The following is a 24,040-nucleotide window of genomic DNA, read 5'->3' on the forward strand; positions in this document are numbered from 1 at the left end:
GTATACATCTCTTCATATATTATTTTTAGAATTCCTTTTATATTTTGTATAGTATAATTTTGGATTATTATTTTTTTACAGTAAAGGGAGCAGCTCAAAGACCAAAAATAGATAAAAACAAAAGGCCCACTAAGCACTGCTCATGTAAAATGAAGTAGAGAAGAGTGGCCAAAAGAGAGGTCAATTTCAGATGGAGGGATGTCTTGATACTCTTCTTCAAAGAGGTCAAGTCGTAGGCAGGAGTAAATACAGATGAAGGAAGCCTGTTCCGGAATTTACCAGTGAAAGGGATGACAGAATGAAGATGCTGGTTAACTCTTGCATAAGGGATTTGGACAGTATAGGGATGAGCTAGAGTAGAAAGTCGAGTGCAGTCAGTACAGTCAGTAAGAGGAGGGCAAGTGATGAGACGAAGGGCCTTTTGACTCCACTCTGTCTAAAAGGGCTGTGTGTATGGAGCCACCCCAAACATGAGATGCATACTCCATAGGAAGGCAGGCATGGCCCTCGTATATGGACAACATCTGTGAGGGGGAAAAAACTGGAGATAATACAGAAAGCCCAAACTCAAGGAAGTTAATTTAGTAAGAGAGGAGATATGAGGTTTCCAGTTAAGATTTTGAATAAAGGATGGACCGAGGATGTTTAGTGTAGAAGATAACAGCTGAGTGTTGTCAAGGATTAGGGTTAGGTGTTTGGAGAATTGTGTTGACAGATGGAGAAGTTGAGTTTATGAGGCATTGAAGAACACGTTCCTCCTATCCCATCAGAAATTATAACGAGGTCGCATTCTGCAGCTTCCAGCCTAGAGTCTTGTAATTTCTGTTGGAAGAGTCTGTCAAAAGCTGTTGAGTAATGCAGAGTCAAGTCATTGGCATATGAGATAGGACAGTTTGTTTTGGAAAGATCATTAATGAACAACAGAAAGAGAATGGGAGATAGAACAGATCCCTGCAAGACACCACTGTTGACAGGTTTAGGGAAAGAACAATGACCTTCTACCACAGCAGAGATAGATCGGCCAGAAAGGAAACTGGAGATAAAAGTACAGGGATAGTATCCGTAGGAGGGTAGTTTAAAATGCAAAGATTTGTTTCAGACTGTCAAAAGCTTTCAAGGTGTTTAAGGCAACAGCAAAAGTTTCACCGAAATGGCTAAACGCGGATGACCAAGAGTCAGTTAGGAAGACAAGATCACCAGTAGAACGCCCCTTGCGGAACTCATACTGATATTCAGAAAAAAAGGTCAGAAGTTGATAGATGCTTAAAACTTTCTGTTAGGGATTGTTTCAAAAGCTTTAGAAAGACAAGACAGTAAAGCTATATGACTGTAGTTTAAAGGATTAGAGCAGTCACCTCTCTTGGGCACAGGCTGTATGTAGGCATATTTTTAGCATGAAGGAAAGGTAGATGTTGAAAGGCAGAGATGAAAAAGCTTAACCAGTCAGGATGTCAGCACAGAAGCTCAGTTTTTGAGGACAATAGATTATCATACCACTTCCAATGCATAATTAACCTATTAAAGGGTTTCTTGTTTTACAGATGGACACCGAGGACAGTCTGCAGTTTCCAGTCCTACAAAACCCTCCCTGACTCTGGCAAAAGTATCTTCTCCAAATGGCTTCAATGTAGATGATTTTTTGTTTAGTAAATTGTTCAAGAGTGTCAATGAAGAAGGTAATCGGACTATAGATAAGGTTGTAAAAACTTTGTTTCATCAGAAGATCCCAGAAAAGTGTTCAGCCTGTACCTTGGGTCAGATTCTGAATGAAGAGAATCTCGGTGGCAAGCCTAAAAGCATCCATACCAGATGTAAAAAGATACTGAAAGAAAAACCATGCAATGCTGAGTTTGATATAAATTGTGGAATTGGCCTTCTGCAAGAAATATTGCATGATGAATATAAAAACTTGTCAAGGCATTGTCAGGCACAGATCCGCTCTCTCAAAGAGCTGAGGAACTCACTGAGCCAGAAGAAATACCCTCTTGTTCTTTATGATTTTAAGGCACATAATAAAGAACTGAATAATTTGTTTGAGAAAAATTCAGAATATGTTATTCTAGTAAATGATATTACAAAATTGGAGGAAAAGAAAGATGGACTTCTTGCCGCTGTAAAAATGGAGGAAATTCAAGGCTCCATTGATGAAAAGAAAAAAGAAATATATGTTGTCACTGAAATTGAAAAGCTGAGAGTAATTCTAAATGATATATTGGAAAATGTGAGCAGTGTTTTTAAAAAAGACTTTACAGATTGCAAGAGCATGGTGAATAAAAACCTAACAGATATCAGCAAAGCTAAGGTGCAACAGTATGATCAAGCCACTTATGACAGAGAAATTGGTCTATTTAAAGATGACCCCATGCATAAGTTGATCACTAAGGGTCGAGAAGAACTGAAGAACCAATATAGACGTTTGAAAATTGCAAACCCTTGCCCATGGATTGGTATGGACCAACGTGAAAAATTATCTGTAAAAAATTTTCACATTGAAAAAATATATACTCCTCTTAAAATTGGGGCTTCTAGAGCAGAAATTTCCACAGAGAATTTGTTAATTGCGAGGGAAGTTTGTAAAAGCAAAATTGTGATTCTCTATGGCCTTGCAGGTTCAGGGAAGACATCTCTTTGTCTCCACTATCTTCATCATTGGACAGAGGATACAGATAAAATTGAAACATTGAAAGATTACTGCCTAGTCATTTATGTGGAGCTCCGAGCTGTAAAGTCAAATACCATTGAAAAATACCTGAAGGAACAGAGAATGAAAAACTCAACAGATTGTATTAATGAAGAGGACTTAGTGCAACAGTTAAATGATTTGAATGTACTCTTCATAGTTGATGGCTATGATGAAGCCAAGGAAGGCTCTAAGAGAATTGTAAGGGATATATGTTCAAAATTCCCTAATCAGCTCACTTTGGTGACCACACGAACAGAGCTCCGAGAAGAAGTAAAATACATGTCTACTAGAGTTACCTGTACGTATTTGAAAATTTGTGGGTTTGATGAGTCCAGAGTTAAGAGTTTTACTGAGAAGGTATTTGATGCAGTAAAGCAGTCCGACTATTACTTGGAAACACAAGCCAAAACCAGTAGGGAAATAAATTCATCTGAATTCCTTCACTATATACAAGGACGAGGCAAGATTTTAGAGAAGCACCTGGAGCTACCACTGACCCTAGCACTCATGATATACATGTGGATTGACTGTGAAGAGGTCCTCAACAAAGTCACCACATGCACATCTCTGTATTATGAGCTTTATAAGTTGTGCCAGGAGAAAATAAAGACTCGCCTTAGAGAGTGTAAATTAGATGATCTTAAAAATTTATTAATTCTTCTTGGAAAGAAAGGATGGCAACTTTTGCAAAATGATGAAGATTTATTGTCAAACGAAGATGTAAAAGAAATAGATGAAGAGTGTAGAAAAAGAAAGGTCCCCAAGGAAGAGCTGCTGTCTGCCTTTCTCATGTATGATGTTGATCCCAATTCTGATGAGAGCAGATATGACTATTCCTTTATGCATAGAACTCAGAAGGAATATCTCTCTGCCTATTTTTTGGCCAAAGAAGCTGAGAAGAAAAACTTGAATGACGTTGTTGGAGAAATTTCCTCTCATTTTCATCAAATTATCATATTCCTTGTTGGCCATTTCACTTTAAAGAAAATGTTGGACAAAAAAATGAAAGAGGTTTTTGCATTACTTGCCAAGATTCAGGTTGAAGATGATGATTTTGATTTTTGGTGGAGGTTACTGACAGAATCACAAATTGATGGTGAACCCAGTGAAAAACTTTCATGTGAAATTATCAAAAACAAATTGAAAAAGGAAACGTGGAAGCTCTCCAGTGCTACTGCTGTGCCTGGACTTGAGTTGCTTATTCATACTCCAGCACAAATAAAGGATCTTATCATTGAAATACAAAATGGTGAAGATCCATATGATATAAGGGATTTTTTTATTATTATGCAGTCACTCGGGGAGAAATTGCGTGACCGATATCACAAGAAAAGACCTCTTCTTGTAGAGTTATTTTTCTGGCAGCATTATGAAACAAGGTGCAAGAGACCGTCTAATGATCTGCTTCAGACACTAAATCCATGGGGACATTTAAAAGACTTTGCTGGAAGTGTTGGAGAATACGATGATCAGTTTATGCTGAATTTCTGTTTCAAGCTCAAGAATTTGAGAGTACGAGTTGAAACAAGAGATGCACAGATTAGCCTTTCCAAGAGCCTTGCAAAAATTAGTAAGGGAGGGTTGAGGCAGGTGCGTGTGATTTTGGACTTGGATCCTGAAGAATGCAACCCTGAGACCCTTGACTGCCTTACATGTGATGCATTCCAAGGAAAATTAGAACTGACTCTGCAACACACAGAGGATAAACACAAGAACTGGATAGTACAAGTGGTGAAGAAAGTCAGTGGGAGGTAAGTAAAGTACAAATGAATAGGAGAGGTGTGTGGTATGTGTATGAAAATATATTTATTAGTAATTAGTTATGTTCAACATTTGCCATCACTAATTAGTATTGTTCAGGAATCATCTCTGATACTAAACTTATCATGAACTTATTGCAGCTATTGAGAAAATGAACTATTATCTCACAGAAGCAATAAGTGTTCAGTCAGTCAATGAATAGTGTCGTACGCTGCGGGTGTATCGCCTCTCCCACCCTGCGACGCCTACCCTGTAGATTCTTACGAGTAAGTTTCCATGCAGGCCTCTTTTCCTTCCTGAGCACTTCATGATGATGGGACCTTCAATCTTGCTCAAGCCATGAGCTTTATGAATGTCCCTGTGGCCATGTCCACTCAAGATTATCTCTAACAGAAATAACCCCAGTGAACAGGGTTGACTTATAGATAGATGTCATATGCCCATAGCCAGAGTTGGCATTCACAAAATATGCAGTTAACAGTACCGGTGCCAGTGTACACAGCACCATGTGCATAAAATTTACACATTTTCATGCTAGTCAATGGAGCACTGTGCATAACTTTTAAGCATTTATTTCCTGCATGAGTTGCCACCATAGGCTGTAAAGTGGATGGGAAGTATCCTACCCAATCTTAGGATGATTCAGCAGTTTTTCTGGCCCATCAGTGTCTGTCTCCATGTAGCAGTGCAGTGAGACCCATGATGGAGGACGCTGCCTGGAGGGAGAAAGTCTGGTTGTGAGTAGGGCATGTACTGTACAAGGCATCCATCTGGTGTTTGGTTAGCACCCACATGAGACGCAGCCATAGAATGTAGCTTCCAGGCTCAGTAGGCAGGTTGGTCATTTGCTTTGAAATGGTCCTCAAGGTCCTCAGCGGGACTCATGATAAACCTCTTTTTGTTTTCTCAGGAGAACTTTAGTCATAGATGTCAGTGCCCTGTATTGGACCTTATTCTTCAGTGTCTCCTTTGAGGCAAAAATACTCCTTAACCTTGGGCATTCTCCCAGGGGTATGGAGTCGGAGTCGGTAGAGTCGGCTACTTTTGGCCAGAGTCGGAGTCGGTAAAAATACCTCCGACTCCGACTCCTTTATGTAATAATTTATCCTGTACTGTAGTTGTGAAGCTTTTTTTATTAATTTTATTTATTAATTTATTTATTTATTTATTTATTTATTTATTTTTTGGTGCTGCCTGTAGCGCCTGTAGGCTTTCTTGAACGGCCTCTTTGGCGGTCCCAGCCCGTCACTGCCGTGGTACATGACTCAGGCTAGTTTTGCTGCTTTGTGGGGAATTCCCACAAATTTTGGGAGAAATCGCCTTTTGCGGGAGCTCTTGAGGGCGGACATTTCAGGCAAGCATTATAGGTTGTTATGGCAGGAATATTCTTTTAACGTGGACTTTTTTTGTGTAAAAATGTTATGTTTTCTTATATTTCGCCTGATTAAATAATTATGTAGATCACTGAGATAAATTACTAGACGATGTCGGAGAAAACATACCCAACAAGACATGAAACATCCTGTACCAAACATGTCTGATTCCTGTTGTACTCATACGCGTCTCCACCCTCAAGTCTCAGCCTGATCGAGGCTGTTCAGCAGTTCACAAGAAACGCTCAGCTGATATAGACCACGTCATTGACTGCCACTATTTTATTAATTTACATAGGTAAGATTCCGTGATTGTAGCAGTTAGCTGATCGAAATGACACACACACACACACACACACACACACACACACACACTGCCGTCGAGACCAAGAAGACAGAACACACACACACACAACATACACACACTGTCGTCGAGACAACTCGTACACACACACACAAAAAACTTCCGTCGAGACAGTTTTTACACACACACACACACTGCCATTGAGAGAACACACACACACACACACTGCCGTCGAGAGAAAACACACACACACACACACACACACACTGCCGTCGAGAGAAAACACACACACACACACACACACACACACACACACACTGTCATCGAGAGAACTCGTACAGAGAATTATCTCGGGTTGCCAGTTTGGATTCAGGAGAGGGAGATCTTGTGTCACCAACTTGTTATGTTATTACTCAAGGGTGACAGATTTAATACAAGAGAGAGAAGGCTGGGGGGATGGAGTGTACCTGGATTTGAAAAAACCATTCGACAAAGTACCGCACAGAAGACTAATTTGGAAAATTTAAAATAGGGGTGGAGTGGGTGATGGACGTATTAAGTGGCTGGAGGACTTCCTAACTAACAGGGAAATGAGGACAATTATCAAGGACAAGGTTTCCAACTGGTGCCCAGTGAGGAGTGGGGTCCCACAAGGTTCAGTGCTGGCACCAATAATGTTTGCTGTTTATATAAATGATATGGTGGACAGAGTGACCAGCTATGTGAGTTTCTTTGCAGATTATGCAAAGCTATTGAGACGAGTCAATGATGTGAAAGACTGTGAGCATTGCAGAGGGACCTGGACAAAATATGGGAGTGGAGTGGTACATGGCAGATGGAATTCAACCTTGGGAAATGTAAAAAAATAGAGTTTGGTAGGAGTGGTAGAAGATGTGAATATGATTATAAGATGGGAAGTGAGATAATATGCAGAGGAATGGAAGAAAAAGATTTGGGAGTGACTATCTCAGAGAACGTGTCACCGGACAAACACATCAACAGGATAACGGGACAAACTATGAATTTGCTGAAGAACATAAGGACGGCATTTGTGTATTTGGACGAAGAGATGATGAAGAAAATAATAGTTACAATGATAAGGCCAAGGTTGGAGTATGCAGCAGTGGTCTGGTCTCCTCACAAAAAGAAGAACATAAGAAAGCTGGAAAGAGTACAGAGAGTGGCAACTAAGATGGTACCGGAACTTAGGGATCGGACTTATGAGGAGAGACTCAATAGCATGGGGCTCACAACTCTGGAGAGAAGAAGAGAAAGAGGAGACCTGATAGCAGTGTACAGGGTGGCGAGCGGGGTGGAGAATCTGGACAGAGAGGACGTGTGTGTGTGGAGCGAGAGAGAAATGAGAGGACATGGAAAGAAGTTGAGGGCGACCACGTGTAGGCGAGATGTGAAAAAGTTTAGCTTCCCAAACAGAAGCATTGAGCTGTGTAATGGACTGGAGGAGGAGGTGGTTTGTGCAAGAAACATTCATGATTTCAAGGAAAAGTTGGATAAGAGAGGATATGGAGATGGGACAGCGCGAGCGTAGCTCTTTTCCCGTATGTCACAACTAGGTAAATACAACTAGGTAAATACACACACACTGCTGTCGAGAGAACTCGTACACACACACACACACACACACACACACACACACACTGCCGTCGAGAGAACTCTTACACACACACACACACACACACACACACTGCTGTCGAGAGAACTCGTACACACACACACACACACACACACACACACACACACACACACACACACACACAAACACTGCCGTCGAGAGAACTCGTACACACACACACACACACACACACACACACACACACACACACACACACACTGCCGTCGAGAGAACACACACACACACACACACACACACACACACACACACTGCCGTCGAGAGAACACACACACACACACACACACACACACACACACACACACACACACACTGCCGTCGAGAGAACTCGTACACACACACACACACACTTATATGTAGGCGAGATGTGAAAAAAAGTTTAGCTTCCCAAACAGAAGCATTGAGCTGTGGAATGGACTTGAGGAGGAGGTGGTTTGTGCAAGAAACATTCATGATTTTGAGGAAAAGTTGGATAAGAGCGGCTATGGAGACAGGACACTGCGAACGTAGCTCTTTTCCCGTATGTCACAACTAGGCAACTAGGTAGGTAAATACACACACACACACACACTGCCGTCGAGAGAACTCGTGTACACACACACACACACACACACACACATACACAAACATACACTAGTAATTAAGTGCTTTCTTAAGGAATTGTTTATTGTCATAAGTTTGGAGTATGATTATCTTATGTTACGTATTATCATTTCTTATTATTTTACATTTTTTATCAAAAACGTTGTAACGAAACATTTAAACGAAACAGTGTTAGGGCAGGACTTGGTTGTGAACGTTAGGTTTTACGGGCTAATTGGGGCATCTTACTCCCAAGATGCCAAAAGTCTGTTAGTACAGTCAGAAATTTAAAAATATATATAATAATAGCGACGAACCTAACAAACATAAGTTTATTGTTTATATTGTATAGGTTGTCTGGACGTTGTCTATATAGTGTACATGTAATTTGGATGGAAATACATTTAAAAATATTGAAAGATGGGTACTGCACCTCGAGTGATGCAATGTTGCCTGACCGATCCTGTGCGCTCCCCAAAAGTTCGTCCGTTTCAAAATCCACGACAAAAATAATAAAAGAGAATACCTGAACAACTTAGAATCATATACTCTTGTTAAATTTGGAAGAAAAAAAAACATTAACTAATAATTCATAACGTACATACTTATATGATACCAGAGTGCTTCGAATTTTGGTGATGGTGTGACGTGTGTGTGTGTGTGTGTGTAATTCACCTCTTGGTCTGCTGCGGATCTCTCTTGAGACAGCCAGCCGTTCCCCTATGGAAGGAGCTCAGAGCTCAGTGACCAATCTTTGGGGAGGACTGAGACCACTCACACACAACACACCGCGACAACGAAGTCACAACTCCTCGCCTTACTTTGCGTACCTTCTCACTGCTAGGTGAACAGGGGCTACACGTGAAAGAAGATAAACCCAACTTATCTTCACCCAATCGGGGAATCGAACCCTGGTCCTTTTGGTTGTGAGGCAGATGCTCTAACCACTGAGCTACTGTGTGTGTGTGTGTGTGTGTGTGTGTGTGTGTGTGTGTGTGTGTGTGTGTGGAAGAGGCACCATTTTAAAACTTAGAGTACTGGTGTGCGGGTGGCCGCCCCAAGTTTCCTAAATATCGTGATGCATTATTCTAAACACTACTGACACTCACAGACACTGCTATTTTCCATTACACTTAATTCCTGGAATGATAGGTAAGACTTTCTTGTGGTGAAAGTAGTACGTCCTTCACTTGAATGGGAACTACAAGGATGAAAAAATTTCAACAAGTAGCCTAAAAACGACATACCAAATGTAGTTGAGACAGAAAGTACAGACTTAACAAAATTGCCAACCATTGTTTGAACTAATGTAACTGAGGGATGGGGGATCATATAAAGGGAGGAGAACGAGATGGCTAGCTAATGCAGTGACCAGGTGCGGTTGGTTCAAAAACTATTATCTGGCTGGGACCGTCCAAGAGGACCGCAAGAGAGTCAGGCGGCACCTAAAAAAAAGGGGGGGGGGGGGGGGGGGGTGGGGGCCGGTGTCGGAGTTGAAGTCAGAGTCGGAGTCGCAACTTTGAAATTACCCGGAGTCAGAGTTGGAAATTTTTAACTCTGACTCCACACCTCTGCATTCTCCACTGCACTCCTTTGCAGCATGGAGAGTTTCATATTTGACAGTAACCTACAATTCTACAATGTTGTCTTCAATGGTGCTGATCACATTGTACCAATTTGAGAATGTTACTGCCTATTTGTGGGCATGCACTAAGTCCTTCAGTTCCTCAAAATGAAACAGTATGGTTACATCTTGAGTTTTTTCTGAACCTAACAGAAAGCTTGAGTGTTGCAACAATAATCCTATGATCAGTTGCAAAGAACTTGCTACTCCAGAAAACTACAGTTCTAAAGCATCTTCCAACAATTGCTTACAAGGATGTGGTTAATCTCCTTAGTTACCTTTCCTGCATTGCTCTACCAAGTCCAGAGGTGCAGCTCTGGTCTTTGATTTGAAAACCCTTCAATTCTCAACATCCTGGATTTTGTTAAATTCAGGTAAGAGCTGTTAGTGATCCTGGTACTAGAACCATGGGGACCAAACATAATTTGTAGTTAGCTCTCACAGTGCTAGTATTGATATTAAAGTTACCCAATAAGTTTATCCTGAGGGGGCTACTGTTCTAATGTTGAATCAAGTTTGGCATAGAACACCTCTTCAGTTTCACACATCTCAGTATGTGCATACATTCCAGTAAAATAAAAGACTTGAAGCAAAATGTATACTTAAGCTTCACTCACATTATACACCCATCAACTAGATACTCCTCTAAGATGGGTACAATTGCTCATGCCAGCCTTGTAGTGTGTTGTGCCGTAGGGGAAAAATACTATTACACTTGTAGTACATTTTGGGCCATTACAAGTGTACCCCCCATCACTGACCACACTACAACCTGGCTGCCTTGTCTCAGAGAATCCTGTTATATCCACCTTGAGCCTTCTGGGCTCATTTTATAGGTTGGCAGTTGATGATGTTCCAGGAGTCCAAAGGCAGAGCCCTCCAATGGTTAGCCCTCAGGTACTGCATCTGCACAACCATGACTGCCCCAAACACAAAAAGAGGGGCTACTAGGAGTCTTTTTCCTTCGAATTGGAAGATGGCTAACGTAACGTTACATAAAATTTTTTAACCCTCTTGTGCACGATGATGCGTTTTGCGTCATCAAAAGGTCCTGCCGCACAATGACGCGAAACGCGTCGTAAAAGTTTAAAAAATTGATTAAAAATTAAGTTTTCGGTGGAAGTGCGTCAAATTTGGAGCGTCATTTGTTGGGATAAGTTTCTTAATGGTAACATTTGGCAACCTTTCTAAGGAGCGTAGATGAGGAGTGTGGAGCAATTTTTAGTTGTTAGCCTACTCTGACGGGAGAGGAAAACAATAAAGTTTTCTTGGTGTAACTCAGGAACTAATAGGCGTATGAGAATTTTGAGGATACCATAATAATCCTCACTAAATTCTGTTTTGAAACATATATTCGGCTAAAAAAGTTGGCCCACAAAATTTCGAGATAGCGATTAGGATTAGGATTTATTGTCTACAATACTCTATACGGAGACTTGAAACAAGTTTCTATTGTTTTTTTATATATATATATATATATATATATATATATATATATATATATATATATATATATATATATATATATATATATATATATATATATATATATATTATATATATATATATTCTCTATTTTTATTTGTTCATGTTTTAGTACAAGTCTTTATGAAGCCATTGATACCAACTTTATTGGGGTACGATACATCTGTGACGGTAAAATAGGTCTGGGAATGTACAGTACCCTCACGAGTTTCGCGGTTAGTCCTAAATTCTTACCATCCCGACTTTCGCGCATTATCACCCCGAGTTTCGCGCTGCTTTGACACATACGGGTCACGTCTACTTACCATCGGCGTCACGCAGGCTACTTTTAAAGGTAGTATCACACTGGACGTATTCCTCCAAACATTGTGGCTATGGAGAGAGAGAGAGAGAACGGGTCGTTTTGAAGCCGCAGTTGAAGGCGGCTGCCTTACGATTGGCTGACAGTTCTGAAAACACGCTTATGATTTGCTGGGAGTCCGATGACGCCATCGCCGACGCTCACCCTATCAGCAGCTTCGCTGCCTTAAGGCGGTGTCACAATGGCCGTTTTCGTCCAACCATTGGGCGTACGGGCAACGCCCATACTCCCAACTGGGAGTGAGATCACAGTTATCCGTAAGCTGGTGTCACACAGGGCTTTTTTCTTCTCACTGAGTTGGCGCCAGCTAGGGCAACCAGCAACTCCAACTTTTCCGGGTGTGCGTCACACACGGCCAAGGTTGGTTGCCCGTATCCACATCCACAACGTAAACAAAGCACTTGCCCTGTATCAACATGGCGTCGTCTGCTAAAGTAAGGGCTGTCGTGGCTTGTGCTGCCATTACCCAAGTTGTGGACTTGTTGCTGCAGTTAAATGGAAGGAAGAAACAGTTGTGGGTGTGGCATGCCTGTGGTTCCTGCATGCCAGTTCTCATTGTCACCACTGCGCGTGTGCGGCCAACCCACCCATCTTGACTCAACCACATAAACACATGGATCGAATAACAACACACACACACACACACACACCAGACTCATCAGGAACCATTGCAGATGTTTCTGACAAACAGAAACGACTTCACCATTTCTTGAGTGTGTTAGAACGTATTTGGTGAGTGGCTCACATGAACCAAACCTAGCTCTTGGCAAGAAGAGAGCAGTCGTCTTTAACACTGCTCTCTTCTTGCCATTGGGTATGTTTGGTTTGTATGAACTACTCTCTAGTTCTAACACTAGGAAATGCCAAAGCCATTTTTGTTTGTGAGAAACATCTGCCATGGTTCATGATGAGTCTGGTGTGTGCGTGTGTGTGTGTGTGTGTGTGTGTGTGTGTTTCTTGTTACTCGATTGGAGTCTAGGTGGGTAGGTTGGAGTGGAGTACTGGCACAGAGGAACCACAGACACGCCACACCCACAACAGCTGCTTCCTTCCATTTAACAGCAGCAACAAGTCCATAACTTGGGTAATGACGGCACCAGCCGCGTGTGCCCTTACTTTACCAGACGACGCCATGTTGATACAGGGCAAGTGTGTTGTTTACGTTGTGGATGTGGAAACGGGGAACTGACCTTGACCGTGTGTGACACACACCCGGAAAATTTGGATTTGCTGGTTGCCCAAGCCGCCGCCAACACGGTGGGAAGAAAAGGGCCATTGTGAACCAGGTTATGGTGAACCGACATCTCGCTCCTGGATGGGTGCACGGGCGTTGCAGCGAGGCCGCTGACCAGGTGAGTGCCGGCGATGACGTCATCGGACTCCCAGCGAATCACAATCGTGTTTTCAGAGCTCAGCCAATTGTAAGGCTTCATATGTGGCTTTAAAACGACCTGTTCTCTCTTCCTGTTTTCTTCCTTTTTCCAAGGTACGTTTTTGAGATAGCAAGGGAGTAAAGGAGGAAAAAATTGAGCTCCGGGGCGGGCAGCATGAGCTAATTAAAATGGCGCAACTATAAACAGTTGCCTGCGCCATGGTGGGCTCGAGGCCGACCATCAGACCCAGATGGATAGTCTATCGGTGCCATAGCCGACTTAAAAAAGAAAAAAAAAAAAAAACCTCCACGGGTTGGAACAGATAAGCGCTTTTTCAGTGTTTTCAATACCTCGAGTTTTGCAATCCTCGTGTTTAGTGCTATACCTTCGGAACGAAGTGAGCGCGAAACTCGAGAGGGTACTGTAGAGTATCACGGCGGCAAAAAAAGGGCCGGTCGGGCCTGTGAAATGCATGGTGAGTGGAAGAGAAACTTATTGGAAACTTACTGTGTGCGAGAGGGTTAATTTAACTGAGCAGTATGCATCAAGAAACAACAATTTTTATATAAATGAAGGTATTTGCAAGTTGGGTCCAGCAATGAGGCCACTGATTGAGAGGTCTCTTTCCACCCCTCTAACCCTCCTCGTCTGTCCATCACAGCATGGGGGAGGGGAGATGACCTGACTCCTACTATGTGACCTACCAGCTAAGGGTTGCCCACCCCTCCTTGCCCCACCCTCTCTGTTTACTCGTTCATATTTGTATATAATGAGATCCGTACTGACGTCCCTCACTTCCTGTCCTGCTTCTTACCACTGAAGATGATGGCAGTGTCCACTGAAACTGTCTGGTAAAATTACATCTTTGGTCTGCAAGTGTGGGTTTTATTCACATCAAGATCATGTCATTGTGATAATCCCAGTGTATTGTCCTTTCATTGCAAACAGCTAAATCACCTGTGGGTGGAACGTGAATATTTGGAGTGGTGCTGCGAAAATTCCTCTGTGGCTGCCTTTGTGTGATTTGGGGAAAATCTGCAAATGTGTGAATCCACGAATAGGGAGCAAGCAAATATGGTGATGTGACAGGTGTATATACGAGCAATTACATATATTTTTTTAATGGTATTAGATATTTATACTATTTCTTGATTTTCAGGCACGGGTGTTTTAAACTCATCTTGGAAAAAAGTATCCTCTCATTTCCTACAGTAAAATGTATAATGGAAGAGCTACGTGATGTGGTACGTGAAAAGTACAAAGTTGGAAGCACTAATGATCTAACTGATGAACAAATGAATGAACTGGAAAAACTAGAGAAGAGATTCCATGCGGTTGTGGAATGGGACACCTAAGGTGAGGTATCAAGCAAGTTCTTGCAGTGGCATAGTAAAATCTTGTCTACAAATCTGTGTTTATTTTTTATTCCCCATTTCCTCTGAGAACTTCCCTCAAAGGGATATCCATGGCAGAAGCCTCCATTCTTGTTTATAAATGTAATTGGTGTGACAGTCACTTGTCCATCCCACCTCCTCCTCCTTGATGTGTTTTCCAGTCTTGTCAATCCACTTCACTGGTGGCCTCACTGTTCCTATTTCACTCTCATGCAGCTTTTTCACAAAATTATGATTCTGAATTCTCATTCTCATGCTCCAGCTTGAACAATGTTACTCAATTCAGAGAGAGCTATAGGTAGCTCCAGCCAATTGCAGTTATTCTTTATTGAGGTTATTCCCATTGATGAATGTACAGTGCAAGTAAGGTTGTGCACACATTGGAAATCACTTTTTTTCTTTGACCAAGATGTGTGAAATTCGAGGTCACTCATTGTCTAAAGTGACTTTAAAGCTTTCTTTGTGAGTTTTCAAGATCTGCATGATTGAGTTTCAGGTTCTTGGTATTAGAGACCAGAAATGCACTGCTGGTCATGGTACATGAGAGCTATTTTTTATATATAAAATTTCTTTAATCTTTGATTTGGCTCTAGTTGGGATATCTGCTTTCTCCCGACTTATTCATTTCAAAAGTTTCTTTACTTCATTCATGGTTATGCTGGAAAATTATGAGATCAATTAATCATTCTCTTCATCACCAACCTCCTGCCTACCTTGATCATGTTGAATTATTCTGTAGCCCTCATTACCTCCAGATTATATGTGGCATTGTTCTTTATGACTTTTAGAGCAAACAACGGATGTTTGCTAATGCCCAGTCTTTAGTGTTTTATCCCTTTTGCTGGTAAACCCAGGAATAGCTTCCTTCATCAGTATTTCCTCTTCAAGACACCTCTCCTACCAATTCTGACTGCTATTGTCACTAAGGAGTCCTCTATATACAGGTGCAACATTAGTGGACTTTTTGTTATTTTATTTTTTTTGCCCTTGAGCTGGCTACTTTACCGTAAAATAACAAAAAATATAAGACTAGACATTGGTAAACATAAGTTGTATTCTCTAGATGATGCAAAAGGTGATGCCATCAGTAATATAGTGGAGGTAATTAGGGTTACTAAAAAAATCTATATTTCTTTCATCAATGATTTATTTAATCCGACCCTTTCTGTTACTATCTCTCTTTCTTTCAGATTTGGTGTGTCCCATCACATGCATGTTCTCCTATGAAGGGATGGAAGCCTTGCACCTTGTAGCTACTACTTCCATAGTTCTAATACTCAGTAGGTAGTACTTTCCTGATGTATTTCCTTCCTTTCCAGAGGAATTCTGATAAGTAACATCAGATATTATATTACTATATTAGTGAATGATTATAGATGAATGAATGGAGATTATTTAGTGCTTTTTACCAGTGAAGTAACTTAAATAGGTATAGTAATGTTGTAAATATTTGATGTGATACAGAACTATTTGTGTGTGTCATACCTATCATCTTATGACAGTTTGGTGTGGTTTTAAAATGGTGACAGCACAAAAAGTGCGATGTTATAATTTATGCTTTTAAACACTTGAATTAATTATATGCCAGATTCTTGATGTCTGTGTTCAGCATATGCAAATTCATGTATATGTGAGGAACCTATTTTTATCACCAGTGTGTGGTGTGATGTAACACATGAATAGTACATCCAGCTATGAATGTGTGGGCCACACAGCTGCTTTATATTCGGGGTAAAGAGTTCTTACCCATCACAGGCTTAACCCTTTCCTTGCTAAGCACTCGCAACGAGACTATCCCCCCCAGTGCGCTCGGACAGCCCAGCAGGGGGAGGGGGATCGCTTATAACCCGTACAGCATTTTGGTATTTTGTAATTTCCTCCCCACCCTAGTGTCGGAGTAAATTTATTTATTTATTTATTTATTTATTTATTTTTTCCATAAAACAGCTGAAATCCATGAAAAATGAAGAGATGTAACGTCTTTTGGCTTACCATCGCCTAGAAGTTGATGTTTTGGGCCATTTTTTGTCGATTTGTGAGGCAAAATGGTCGTATTGATTGCAGTAGACTTTCTTGGATTGTATGTGCGTATCAGAGAAAATCGTTTTCTCTCGACATATTTAGCACAGACTTATATATATTGTTAGAGAGTAACTCATTTTGAGCGTTTTGATAGTTCAATGTACAGTCGCCCACAAGAGTGTTCGCTCATGCAAAAATGGCGGTACAAAATTGCTGGTTCTGGACGTCGGTATACCAACTATACCTCACCCACAACACTGTCATACCACTTTCCAACCACCAACCCCTTCAGTTTCCACATCACGATCTCCAAAACCACCTCCAACATCCAAGCAAATAAAAAAATTGTACCCAGAATAATGGCTGCCAGGCTTGCCAGTTATGGCAATAAATTAAATATATTGGGTGGTCAGTATTCCCAAAGGATCAGTCTACTAGGGCACCAACACAAAAATCACCCTTGACACACTCCAGCAACGGGAAAAAATAATACATTAAATACGTACGATGTACGTATCTGATGCTCAATGGTATTAAAAAATAATATGTATGTCGTACGTATCTGATGCTGTATGGGTTAACCACTGTATCTCAAAAACTATTCATCGCAGCTACAAAACAAAACACCATTGGAAAGAAGAGGCCAAGATCTATAAGATTCGGTTATGTAAGCCTCTCCTGCGAATGCACAGGCACGTTCAGGGGGAGTTGCCTGTGAAGACGTACATTTATTCATGCACGACGGTCAGCTATAGTGAGGCAAATACTTAGTAGATCTCTTGATGGGCTGCTGGCAGGGTAGTATTGCCAACTGCAAAATTTACAACTATTTGGTCAAAATATTAGTCAGGTGATAGGTGAAGCTATGCAAAAATGCCGCTATATTGGACAACAACAGCCACCAGTTACTCGCAGTAGATTTTCCGTGCTTTTCCGCTCTTGGCTGATATGATTTTCCACCTAATTTAGTGGGGTGAGAAATAGTGTTGGAACACTCGTGCGCAGGAAATTTGTGTGTAACTGGAGCACACAGCAATTTGGCACCACCGGCAAGTTACGCTAGTGCTCACTGTGAACGTTTAGCAACGAAAGGGTTAATGCTGAAAGTCTGTTACAAGTTGCAGAAATTTAAAAATATGTATAATAACACTGACAAACCTTATAGACACAAGTACAGTAATACCTCGGCTTATGAGTGCCTTAATTTACGAGTGTTTTGATTTACGAGCAATGAAAAATCATTAAAAATGCCTTGATTTACAAGCGGTGACTTGGTGTATGAGCATCCTGCCTGTACAAGTCAAAGACAGGAGCGTGGGTTCCCTTTGCTCGCCGTAAGACGAGAGCACTCAAGAGCGGAAAACATTAGGAATGGGATCTGAAGCTGCTGTTACACTGGTCTTTTTTCCTCCTACTGCCTTTGCAGTATGTACAACTGGCAACCCCAACTTTTCTGGGTGTGCATCACACACGACAAAAGTCGGTTGCCTGTATCAACGACACAAACAAACCATTCGTCCTGTATCTACATGGCGCCAGTGTTTGGGTTACAACAGTAAGGGCTGCTGTGGTTTGTGGTGCTGTTTCTCAAATTATGGACTTCTTTGTTCAGTTAAATATAAGGTAAAAGCGATTGTGAGTATGATCATGGCTTCAAAGAAGGTTAGACAGGAATGTTTACCCAAACCAACAACTCTCTCCTGGTTGGGCATACAGGAAACTGCGGTTGGTCCTAGCTCTAATGGTTGGAGGGAAATGTCCAGTGTGACAGTCTTCAGGTCGCGTTGTACACTCGCAGAAGTAGCACCCGAGCTCTTGTGTCCGCTTACGTATGTGCTCTAGTGTGCGATCTTTGTGTTGTCAGCACTACATTATTACTATATCATTTATATATTATACAATATTATTTATATTTTTATCATTGCTATTTGTTAGTAAAATTACTTTTATTCTGTATAAAATATGAAAAATGATTTTTTTCTTAATATTTTTTGACATAAGGGATGCATTAATGGGATACACATTAATATAAATGCAGAAATTTGTTTTGGTTTACGAGTGTTGGTTGGTGAGCAAAATTCCGGAACAAATAAAACAGGTGATACCATGCTGAAGGGGTTAAAAACTTTCCTGTTAAAGATGGTTTGTTAAGCTTTAGAGACAAGAAAGCAAAGCTTTGGAAGTTTTTTTTAATTTTTTAAATGTGGCCTATACCACCGGTATGCTAATGCATAGAGGCCTGATGGCCAGCCCAAGCCCGTCATAGCGCAGGCAGTTGTTTTTAGTGGCGCCATTATTATTGGCTCATGCTGACCCCTGGAGCTCATTCTTGATTTCACTTGTGCTGTACAGCTTCTTCTAAAGTCTGGGTTGATGGGTGGTCTTCAGGACAGCAAGTGGGTAGTCTTAGGCCTTTTGACGGTGAGTGAAAAATCACAGGTATATTATATATATATATATATATATATATATATATATATATATATATATATATATATATATATATATATATATATATATATATATATATATATAATGGAAAAAAAATACTGAAAATTCAGATTACAGGTTTTTCACACAACCTGTATTTCGTCCATGAAACCAAGTATATAGTGTGATACGATCATCTGGTATTAGTGGTTGCTTCTGATCACACCCTGATCCTTTCCTTTTCAGCTTCCAGTAGGTCTATCTTTCCAAGTTAATAATTCCAAACTATTTACTATTTTGCCATTTTTTTATTATGTTGTTTTTTTGTGTTGGTCCCCCACCGCTGTTGGTTGTAGGAGCACCTATGACTACCTACCTATGAATGTTTATACCAATTTTGAATAGGTTATGAATATTAACCGTTTTGTTGCTAAATGCTCGCAGTGAGCACTAGCGTAACTTGCCGGTGGTGCTAAACGCTTGCTGCGAGCTCCAGTCGCACTCAAATTTCCCGCGTATGAGTGTTCCAACACTATTTTTCACACCACAGCATTGCCAATTCAGTGGGTTTTCCACAAAATTTGGTGGAAAATCATATCAGCCTAGCGCGGAAAATCTACGGACGAGCAACTGGTGATGTTGTTGTCCAATATAGCGGCATTTTTGCATAGCTTCACCTATCACATGACATATTTTGACCAAATAGGTGTAAATTTTGCAGTTGGCAATACTGCCCTGCCAGCACCCCATCATCAAGAGATGTCAGTAGTTGCCTTATGGCTGACCGTCACGCATGTGTAAATGTATGTCTTCACAGGCAACACCCCCTGAACGTGCCTGTACGTTCACAGGAGAGGCTTACTTTACCAAATCTTATAGATCTTGGCCTCCTCTTTCCAATGGTGTTTTTGTTTTTAGCCGTGATGAATAGTTATTGAGATACAGAGGTTAAAAGAGCGAGCACTAGTGTCACTTGCTGGTGGTGCTAAAAGCTCACTGCGAGCACCAGTCGCACTCACGGAAAAAAAACACCCCTTGAACGTGCCTGCATGTTTGCAGGAGAGGCTTACATAACCGAATCTAATAGATCTTGGCCTCCTCTTTCCAATGGTGTTTTTGTTTTGTAGCTGTGATGAATAGTTTTTGAGATACAGCAGTTAAAAACGATCCCCTTCCCCGACTGGGGTGCCCGAGCGTGCCTGAGGGGATAGTCTCATTGCGAGCGCTTAACAAGGAAAGGGTTAATTGATCAGCATGTTATAATTTTAATTTATAAGCATGTATTTATTGTTGAATTTATAAGTATGTTTTTACTGTTGAGGATTGTAATGGAGATTCGGCAGCTTTAACAACGAAGATAATATTGTTCATTGGAAAATAAAAAGAAATTTATAGATGAATTAGTATTGTAAAAAATTTACATTCTTCAAGTACTAACACCATGGGGCTCTCATTTACTGACATAGAAGTATTTTGACTCACTGTATTAAATTAAACTATAAAGCCAATGTCTGATTGAGCCATCCAATATTAATGACAATACATAAGATCTTCATCACTTCTTGTCAGGATTAGCCCCCATTTGTGTAGGATCTTGTGAAGGGTAGTGTATGATTCCATGAGTCAGGGGAGGAGGAGGACCAACTCCAGGGATAGGAGGTGGCTGTGGGAAGTAACTTGGAGGACGAACTCCTGGTGGGGGACGAAGAGGTGCACGGAGGTGTGGAGGGAAAAATGGAGGAGGCTGTAAGGGAGGAAGGTGGCCTGGTGGAGCTGGAGGTACACCTGGAGGACGAGGGCCAAGTGGTCCACCAAGAGGAGGGGGGCCACCAGGGAGGCTGCCAGGGGGGGGTGCAGGAGGCCTTGGAGGAGTCTGGCCAGGGGGCATGGGAGGCCGAATGGTGGGAGTACCAGCCACTGCAGGGGCCTGGCCAGGGGGAAGAGGTATGCTTGCAGCTGTTGAGGGTAAGTTGAAAAAGTTGTTGTGGAGTTCTTCTGGTGGGGGAGGAAGTGTTGGCAAGCCAGGGACAGGTTCCAATGCTTGAGGAACGATATCTTCGCCTTCTAAATCCTCAATACCCCCAAGGCCGAGACCACCTTGTCTGGCCTGTGACCGACCCCATTTGATGTTTAGTCTTCGACCCTGAATAATGAGCTTATTAAAAGTGCGTTCTGCAGCCAATTCAGCTGCTGTGCGGGATGTAAATTGGACAAAGGCATACTGTTGCTTGGCTACTACATTAACACTTCGTAGCTCCCCATACTGATAAAAGTGATCTCTCAATTCCTTTTCTCCAATTCTGTCACCTAAGTTTCCAACATAAAGAGTGGTAATGGACTTGTCTTCAGGAGGCTCTAGTCTTGGCATGGCTGCAGCTCGCTTGAGTAGCTTGTCAGCTACAGGGTCATTGACACCATAGTAACGGTCCTTTATGTTCTGGTCTGCTAGTGGATCATCCGGGTCAGTTGGTTTCTCATGGCGGTAAGGGCATTCTTCTCCCCTCTTACATTCACCTTTTACCCAAAAGGAACAGATGTGTGGCCTGTTGCGTTTATAATATGGTGTAGTACGAGCCAGCCTAAGAAGCATTTCTGAATGACTCTTAGCCTTGCCTAATGCACCTCCTGCTGTGGTGCCATCAGATGTTGCTGCCATCTGCTTTTCCATATTCTGAATGTAGAATTCCTTATTAACTTCACTTTTCGGCATTTCATCTGTCAAGCTTAGTGCAGAGTCCCGAACCTGTGGAAAAATATAGACAACATTAGTGAATGAACTTTTTATAACATGTAATGGCTATTTTCTTACATTACTGGCAGAGGTAAAAGTATGTTCCTACCGAAATCAACCATTAATAAAGCTTTGCACAGACTGAGTTTCTAAGTTTTTAGGATCATTGTCGCTATGGTCGCAGCACCTGAGTCTGAGGTGTGCATTATCAAACTCTGTCACCCGACGTGTCTGATTTAACCCCTTCTTTACCGAGCGCCGCCGTGTATGTAAACATTGCATTCCCCCGACATACCGACCTGACAGCTACACTTCCCACGGTGCGGGGAGTTGTGTATTTTTTATTGTAGCGACCAAACTATTTGCTCCTTACAATCTTTTTGTATTCTGCTCAACACATAAACCTCATGTGGTGATGCTATTAACCCCTTCAACACGAGGACACGTATACTGCGTCCTTGCATGCCCCGTACCATATCCGAGGACGCACATACTGCATCCTGGCTCACCTTAGCCAATGTACGAGTTATTTTATCTCTATATTTATGCTAACATCTCAAAATTATCAATTAATTTATGTTTTTATGTGCACCATTTAATTCTGCATGTTTTCATATATAATACATGATGATTATGCTGAGTTTATGGCTGAAAAATTGTTATATTCAATAGCGACATTTGAAATTTGGTGCGCGTGGCGATCCCGGATACGGCGCGGGGCGCTGGTTTGGGCCGGCCGTAGTGAAGGGGTTAACAAAAAAAAGTAAAATAACTATATATATGTTTTCATGTGTTATGCTAATGTACTATTACCCAGGTAATTATTATACAACAATTCCTCGATGCACATCAACAAAATCCTCTTCCACACTAGCCAAAACGCTTGGGCGAGCATCAGCAAATGGATCCGACAGCAGCTGGAAACGTGTGGAAGCTTGTGACGGGGATGGCGAGCGAGAACCACTTGCTGAAAGCGTAGCCTCGCTATCCACCCCCTCTGCCTCTCTGTCATCACTCATGTCAGCGCCGTCAAGGTCACTATATTTCCCAGGGTCGTAATCAGTGTCACTGTCATCCACTGATATATCAGGCAATGTCTCACCATCGTCTGACATTTCTAAATCAGCGTCATGAGGAATGAAATAGTCCGCATGGTAAGACTCTGCAGGCGACGCCATGATGGAGAGGATAATAGCCTGGGCTCTTCCTCTCAGACAACCAAAGGCAGCTGACGCCTCAAGGCATGTAATTATTGCCATATGTCTTTGGAGATTGTCATGCTATATATTTGAAGTAATAATAAAGAATAATGATTGGTGTAAAAGAGGTTACGTCATAGATAGGGAGCAAGCCATTGGCGGTAGTGTTATGACGTATTACAACGTCACACATTGCTCACTGCTTTGTTGGCAAAACACAGAGGAGTTGCCATCAAGAAGACCACAGAAACAGAGTTACCGGCCTCCCCTGAGGCCCAAATTCTACCATTCATTACGTGGTGTATGAGCGTACATCACCAGCAGTTCCGGTGTGGCGTGGCCGTTTTCATGTGATGCATGCTTGTATATCAAAACACACATTCAGTAAAGAAGGGGTTAATGGACAATACATAATAACCTAGCAGAAGGAAACAGTTGCTTGTATCAACAATTTGCACCAACAATGATGAATGCCATCAATTTTAGTTGACTTATAGTTTCATATTATTAACCTTGTTGCAGACAGCAGTTTTTAATGGACCATGTTGGCTATACAGGCAGTGCCACATGTGGCCACTCAGTGAACTGTCAAAGCAAAGAGTTTGAGTTATAGACTAGAGTGAATCTTAGGCTGGCTTCGGGATACAAGGCCTTGGTGCCACCACCACTCCAAGCCAATGACTGAACACACTTCACCCCAACCTGATTTCCTGACACTACATTTGACATGAAGAAAGACTGAGGTCAGTATTATCTTCCTGAGGAAATTCTGCATTGCATTGGAATAAATATATAACTAAAGTAAGCAAAAATATACAAAAATAAGGGTTAAATGAAATGGAGCACAAACAGTATCTCCTGTCAGTAAGTCGATAAAAGTCAGAGAAAAACATAACTTTCTGCTTATTTTGATATTTGCAGCCATTATTGAATCAATTTTAGAACAAAATATTTGTTCTTGTGCACAAAATGTTCTTAAATACAATGACACTTTCAGATTTTATGTAAAGTGTGATATAAGAAGAGACAAGGGAGGATTTTAAAAAATGTGGTATATACATTAGATG

At 41.4% G+C, this 24,040-nt stretch overlaps 2 protein-coding genes across 3 annotated transcripts in view; one reads left to right on the plus strand and one right to left on the minus strand.

The window, feature by feature from the left end:
* Window positions 1-20,439, plus strand: LOC127009613 (uncharacterized). Of its 2 annotated transcripts, XR_007762112.1 has the most exons (4): window positions 1-4,434; window positions 14,357-14,553; window positions 15,782-18,391; window positions 18,652-20,439. XR_007762112.1 is itself a non-coding variant. In XM_050882834.1 (3 exons), the coding sequence occupies exons 1-2, from the start codon at window positions 2,120-2,122 to the stop codon at window positions 14,550-14,552; spliced, it is 2,511 nt and encodes an 836-aa protein (XP_050738791.1). In that variant the 5' UTR covers window positions 1-2,119; the 3' UTR covers window position 14,553; window positions 15,782-20,439. The 2 variants fall into 2 exon arrangements, 1 of the variants encoding a protein (XP_050738791.1); XM_050882834.1 differs by having other exon boundaries at window positions 15,782-20,439.
* LOC127009614 (pre-mRNA-splicing factor RBM22-like) overlaps window positions 19,063-24,040 on the minus strand; it is a 19,324-nt gene continuing 14,346 nt past the window's right edge. Inside the window, exon 4 of the mRNA XM_050882836.1 lies at window positions 19,063-21,786. Within this exon, the coding sequence (XP_050738793.1) occupies window positions 20,599-21,786 (1,188 nt within the window). The 3' untranslated portion in view covers window positions 19,063-20,598. The remainder of the gene's footprint in view (window positions 21,787-24,040) is intronic.

Source organism: Eriocheir sinensis, chromosome 41 (genome assembly GCF_024679095.1).
Source record: "Eriocheir sinensis breed Jianghai 21 chromosome 41, ASM2467909v1, whole genome shotgun sequence".
NCBI classification, from domain to species: domain Eukaryota; kingdom Metazoa; phylum Arthropoda; class Malacostraca; order Decapoda; family Varunidae; genus Eriocheir; species Eriocheir sinensis.